This window comes from Oncorhynchus mykiss, chromosome 19 (assembly GCF_013265735.2).
Source record: "Oncorhynchus mykiss isolate Arlee chromosome 19, USDA_OmykA_1.1, whole genome shotgun sequence".
Taxonomy (NCBI): domain Eukaryota; kingdom Metazoa; phylum Chordata; class Actinopteri; order Salmoniformes; family Salmonidae; genus Oncorhynchus; species Oncorhynchus mykiss.
The window spans coordinates 13,752,632-13,759,654 of NC_048583.1; the positions used below are offsets into that span (position 1 = coordinate 13,752,632).

Below are 7,023 nucleotides of genomic sequence, written 5' to 3' on the forward strand. Positions count from 1 at the left end.
AGGGGCCAGGTGAGGCTCAAGGCCACTTCCCCTCATTCAAGATGAGTTTTTCCTGGCAGCTGTCCTGTTCTTTCCTTTCCTCACATCTGTTTGTGTTCCACCGGTAGCAAATTGACATGGCAGAGAGAGACAGAGAGAGAGAGAGACACAGAGAGAGAGAGAGAGAGAGAGAGAGAGACAGAGAGACACAGAGAGAGAGAGAGACACAGAGAGACAGAGAGAGAGAGATACACAGAGAGAGATACACAGAGACACAGAGAGAGAGAGAGAGAGAGAGAGAGAGAGACAGAGAGAGAGAGACAGAGAGAGACAGAGAGAGACAGAGAGAGACAGAGAGAGACAGAGAGAGAGAGAGAGAGAGAGAGAGACAGAGAGAGAGAGAGAGAGAGACAGAGAGAGAGAGCGAGACAGAGAGAGAGAGAGAGAGAGAGAGAGAGAGAGAGAGAGAGAGAGACACAGAGAGAGAGAGAGAGACAGACAGAGAGAGAGACAGAGAGCGAGAGACAGACAGAGAGAGAGAGAGAGAGAGAGAGAGAGACAGAGACAGAGAGAGAGAGACAGAGAGAGACAGAGAGAGACAGAGAGAGAGACAGAGAGAGAGACAGAGAGAGAGAGAGAGAGAGAGAGAGAGAGAGAGGGAGACACAGAGAGAGAGAGCGAGACAGAGAGCGAGAGAGAGAGAGAGAGAGAGAGAGAGAGAGAGAGAGACAGAGAGAGAGACAGAGAGCGAGAGACACAGAGAGAGAGAGACAGAGACAGAGACACAGAGGTGGGACCAAAGAAAATAGCAGCCAGCCCTGTCCTTCAGAGGGGAAATTAAACATTGGGTTGACATCATCTATTCTTTATGATTACCTTTCATTTGCGTTACCTTTTCACGTTCAATTGAAAAAGAGGCAAAGCTCTTGATATACTGTACATTGCTTTGTTTTCAATTGGACTGTGCATCTTTAGACATTCACACAACAGTGGTATAAACCAGTATAAAATGTATCCAGGCATTATGAGCAGTCGTAAAAGCAGTGTTTCAGTAAAATGGCAGCCCTGCCACTTGTTTTGCTCTACAGCTGAGGGATGTGGCTGGAAAAATAATGAATATACCATTGAACCAAGTGCCAGATTGTAGCTGTAAATCTAGTGCCTGGTGAGTTGTCTCACCGTAGCTTCTGTCACTTCCTCATATCTAGCAAACAGACAAGCAGCATGATGTGATTATGAGCGTCATACTGGACTACTTAACAGCATATTAGCAGCATGGTAAATAAAAGGGCATGGTAATAAAACAACATGTTTTGAGGAAATTGTGTGTGTATGGGGGGACAGTGTGTGTGTGTGTGTGTGTGTGTGTGTGTGTGTGTGTGTGTGTGTGTGTGTGTGTGTGTGTGTGTGTGTGTGTGTGTGTGTGTGTGTGTGTGTGTGTGTGTGTGTGTGTGTGTTCAATACCATTTCATCACTCAGTTGAAGGCGTCTGGCTACGCAACTCAATTGAAAGCACTTTAGTTACATCCCTTCCATGCACAGTGCACACATTCCTTTCCCAGGAAAGCCACGGAGTTCAAGCCATCCATTCTTATCCAAGGCAACTCAATAGATACGGTTACAGAAGGCTCCCACAAGACAAATAATCTGGTGCTTGTATCAAATCAAATTCTTACTCTGATTGATAAAGGCTACTTACCCATCCCTCCCCAGCATTTGGTTCTAAACATGTTGACGTTTATTTAATAGATCGTGAAAAAAAACTTTATTCCACATGCGGGAACATTGCATTCCTCTTTCTAAAATGTATGCATGAGCAATATGATTTTAACAATTTTCTAAACAGTTTCCCGAATCAGCAATTCAAACGCTCTGTTGTAAAATCGTTCATCCAGTGTCAGAAAGTGTCAATCACCGCAGCACCCAAACCCACGTTCCGTTATCCTTGTTCGGAAGTAGCATCAACAAGTCGCCAATAAATCATTAACAAGAAGAAAACAATTGTATTTCACTTACCCATCTCAAGCTATTTCTCTTCACTGTGATGGTGAATAAAGGTATCAGGTTGTAGACCCCAGTAGCAACTTTCGAGATACAGCAGTCCAGTCCAATGTGGATCGCAATGCACAGACGTAACAGTAATCAGTCGAGCGGGTGAACTGGCAAGCGCAGAGTTCTAGAGGGAGAAATCCGGAGGAATCAATGGTGTTTTGTCCGACCGAATTAATGAGTAAAGAAAACGGACAAAAGTACAGTATTGTGTGGTCTTGTCCACAGTTAAATCCCTGGGTCGTTTTAACAAAGAAAAAGCACACAGAGCATGGGTTGTCTGCATGTATGGCTACGCTAAGTTCAAGTCATCAATTCAAACTGTGATTATTGAATCTGTCTACAGTTCAAAAGTCGATTAAACCCTATATTTTTACATTAGACACCACAAAGTTGTGAATTTAGATGGTCAATAAATCAATAAAATACTTAGGCTATCCTAGCTTGGGTTGTAGCCTATTGCGTTATAAACAGGTAGGAGGTAGGCCTCCGCTTGCTTAAACATCCGCTGTTACCATGGTTACTCCATGATATCAGTGTGAAAAAAGTTACCGTAATATTCTCTTCGGAGAGCCGCTGTAATAGTCTCTTTAAGGGAGAGAGAGAATGTTGAATGAAATGATATTTGAGGTTACTTTACACGTTGTACATGCTATTGGTCCTTTGGGCAGTTGAAAGTGTTTGTTTGACTTTTTCCAGCGCTGGTAGGTTCCATCGTTTGTACATTAAATCTCTTGACTCATTGCAGGTGATGTGGTCAACCGAAGGATGTTTCCTCGCAATCAGCTGAACGTGTTCGCCATTTGGTCTGCTGTTTGGTTAGGCTCGGACATATTGTGTAAGTGTTTGTTTGCAAATTGTATCAGTACTGAAAATAAAAACCGGAAGTACAAACCAGCTATTGAAAGTTGGAGTAATAACACTACTCTATTTTGTCTCCATTTTCGAGCAGCAGGTGAAACCTCACAGACAACCAGTAGAGTAAGTTTAAATGTAATTGTATTCAACATTCTGGCTTGTAAGGAACTTTTACACAATTTAAGCACACAGCCCTGATGTCTCAGGCTGTATACCAAATATTTGTGTATTACAGCCTGATTAATCAGACTAGGACTAGGCTTGTCCCTTGTGGTGATTCTTTCCATTGATTGTGGTGAAGCTTTCCATTGACGGTTTGGCATAGCCACACACATTTAGGCTACATAGAATAAAAAACTAAAACTCCCTTGTCTGTCATGAATGTTGAATAAACATAGTCTGCTGATTGTTCGTGTGGTTGGTAAGGTCGAAATTTGAAACAAAATGTTTAATGTAATTTTAAATTTGTTTAACCTTTATTTAACTAGGCAAGTCAGTTAAGAACAAATGTTTATTTACAATGAGGGCCTATACCGGCCAAACCCGGACGACGCTGGGCCAATTGTGCGCCGCCCTATGGGACTCCTAATCACAGCGTCACTACAGGGTGTCTGCACTGAGATGCAGTACCATAGACCACTGTGTCACTTGGGAGTAATATTAAACTGACTTCAAAACATTTTGTATTGTATTTTGTATTTATTACGGATCCCCATTAGCTGCTCCCAAAGCAGCATACTCTTCCTGGGGTCCAGCAGAATTAAGGCAGTTTAAACAATTTTAAAAACATTCAAAAACATTCACAGATTTCACGACACACTGTGTACCCTCAGGCCCCTACTCCACCACCACAAATCTACAGTACTAAATCAATACTTGTTTGCTCATCAGCTAAGGCACGTGCACAAGACGAAAGTTCAGGCACGCAATGCATTCATACTAACTGAAGCCTTGCAGATGTTTACATGGTTTTGCGCATGTGCCAGGTGACAGAAATTTCAACGATGCTACCAGCGCTCTAAAAGGTCAAGTAAATAATATTTGCCTGTCGATATTTTGTCAAACATTTACACCCGCTGAAGGACCAACCACACAGGCAACTGGTAAAGAATGGCGCTGCAATGAATAGCCAACCTTTTACGGGCTCCTGACCAATTCTGTTTTTTTGTGTGTGCGAATATTAACTTTTTTTCTACATCACGTTTCCGCCATCGTTTCCTATGACCGAAAATAGCTTCTTGACATCAGAACAGTAATCACTAACCTCGATTCCGATGAAGATTTGTACTTCAAAGAATCGGAGGCGCAGGACATACTGCTCACCCCGGGCCAGGCCCTAATCCCAGAGACTCCCAGAGAAGCTGACGTATGGGCACTGGGCACTCAGACGAAACCATGTCGGCGAGATCATAAACCTCTTCTACCCTCCGTTCGATTGGCACGTACAATCACTGGAGAACAAACTAGATGAGCTACGTTTGAGACTACCCTATAAAACGGAAGTTAATAATTGTATGTTTCTTGGAGTTGTGGCTGAGCAAGGACATGGATAATATGCACTGCCAATCAAAAGTTTGGACACACCTACTCATTCAAGGGTTTTTCTGTATTTTTACTATTTTCTACATTTAGAGAATGAATAGGATATAAAAGTAAATAAATAAAATAAAAACCTGGTGAAAAAGAACATCAGAACTATGAAATAACACATATTAAATCATATAATTGCAGTCGCTGTACTCATAATATACAGGAGAACGATCGCCTCACGGCGAGGGTAGCCGTGCTGCAAGCTCAGCTTCAGACACAATCGTTAGGCAAGGGTCATTTCAGTGTAGGAAAGGATGAAACAGTGTCTGTGCCCCCAGTAAGTACAGATAGTAACGTTAGTATAAATCCCCTCGCACGGTCCCCGCAGCCAGACAACTTTCTCATGGTTTCTGGAGAGAAATGCTGTAGGAATGCTCAACCGGTGTCACTAATTCAGCTGACAGAAACTTTCAACCGGTTTTCCCCATTAAGCAGCGAGTCGAAGTCTGAGGCCAAGCCTTCTCTTGTCTCTCCACCTCCCGTTACGGGTCTGAGACGCCGAAGCTTCCCACCATTAGTTCTGACAAAACCCTAGTCATTGGTGACTCCATTACCCGTAGTATTAGACTTAAAACTAATCATCCAGCGATCATACACTGTTTACCAGGGGGCAGGGCTACCGACGTTAAGGCTAATCTGAAGATGGTGCTGGCTAAAGCTAAAACTGGCGAGTGTAGAGAGTATAGAGATATTGTTATCCATGTCGGCACCAACGATGTTAGGATGAAACAGTCAGAGGTCACTAAGTACAACATAGCTTCAGCGTGTAAATCAGCTAGAATGATGTGTCGGCATCGAGTAATTGTCTCTGGCCCCCTCCCAGTAAGGGGGAGTGATGAGCTCTACAGCAGAGTCTCACAACTCAATCGCTGGTTGAAAACTGTTTTCTGCCCCTCCAAAAAGAGAGATTTTGTAAATAATTGGCCCTCTTTCTGGGACTCACCCACAAACAGGACCAAGCCTGGCCTGCTGAGGAATGACAGACTCCATCCTAGCTGGAGGGGTGCTCTCATCTTATCTACCAACATAGACAGGGCTCTAACTCCTCTAGCTAAGGAAAGCCAGCCTGCCAGCTTAGTGGAGTATGCCACTAGCACAGTCAGTGTAGTCAGCTCAGCTATCCCCATTGAGACTGTGTCTGTGCCTCGACCTACAGTAGGTTGGGCAAAACTAAACATGGCGCTGTTCGCCTTAGCAATCTCACTAGGATAAAGACCTCATCCATTCCTGCCATTATTGAAAGAGATCGTGATACCTCACATCTCAAAATAGGGCTACTTAATGTAAGATCCCTCACTTCAAAGGTAGTTATAGTCAATGAACTAATCACTGATCATAATTTTGATGTGATTGGCCTGACTGAAACATGGCTTAAGCTTGATGAATTTACTGTGTTAAATGAGGCCTTATACCTCCTGGTTGCACTAGTGACCATATCCCCTGTGCATCCCGCAAAGGCAGAGGTGTTACTAACATTTACGATAGCAAATTTCAATTTACAAAAAAAAAAAAAACTTTTTCGTCTTTTGAGCTTCTAGTCATGAAATCTATGCAGCCTACTCAATCACTTTTTATAGCTACTGTTTACAGGCCTCCTGGGCCATATACAGCGTTCCTCACTGAGTTCCCTGAATTCCTATCGGACCTTGTAGTCATAGCAGATAATATTCTAATTTTTGTTGATTTTAATATTCACATGGAAAAGTCCACAGACCCACTCCAAAAGGCTTTCGGAGCCATCATCGACTCAGTGGGTTTTGTCCAACATATCTCTGGACCTACTCACTGTCACAGTCATACTCTGGAACTAGTTTTGTCCCATGGAATAAATGTTGTGGATCTTAATTAAGGATATGGCAGACATACGCCCCCTTTGGAGAGATTGGGTACCCCTAGTAAACTGGAAAAAAAATCTGTCAAAAATTGTTAATATATGCAAATAAAAATTATTATTGGATAGAAAACACTCTAAAGATTCTAAAACCGTTGGAATTATGTCTGTAAGTATAGCAGAACTCACAGGGCAGGCATTCTTCCAAACTAGTTTTTGTGGCCATGAAAGTTGGAGCAACTTTGACGTCATGGCCCCCACCCTTCCCAACCAGCTATGATTCTGGGGACACTTTCTATCTCTTCCGCTAGATGTCCTCTTTCATTAGAGCTTCAAACCGTTCAAATCGCGCGAGAATTGACCCTATGGGAGTGAAATTAGTGCGTGCCACGAGAGAATAGGCTGTGCGTATGGGCGCGAATTGGTCACAGCCATTCCTTTGTTTCCAGCACTCAAGAGAAGGGCAGACGATGGCCGATTGAATTGAAGTTTGTTTTGCACGTCTAAAACATCATAAAGCTTGCTTCTGCACTTAGTTTGACCTGTTTAGTCGACATATAATGTGTAATTTTGAAGTTTTGATGCGCAACTTATCCGGACCAGAGGACGTTTTGGGTGCATTTCAGCTGATGTTATTAGCAGTAGCTAATACAAAGACGCAAGACTTGAAACCAAACGATGTATTGGGTAAGTATGAAGCCTTCCAGAACATTCTG

The 7,023-nt window shown here is 43.0% G+C and overlaps 1 protein-coding gene across 1 annotated transcript in view; it reads right to left on the reverse strand.

Annotated features, from left to right (window-relative positions):
* The window catches only part of LOC110497393 (neuronal membrane glycoprotein M6-a), an 82,077-nt gene extending 79,938 nt beyond the window's left edge, over positions 1-2,139 (reverse strand). The window contains exon 1 of the mRNA XM_021573477.2: positions 1,996-2,139. Within this exon, the coding sequence (XP_021429152.1) occupies positions 1,996-1,999 (4 nt within the window). The 5' untranslated portion in view covers positions 2,000-2,139. The remainder of the gene's footprint in view (positions 1-1,995) is intronic.
* Positions 2,140-7,023: the final 4,884 nt, after the last annotated feature.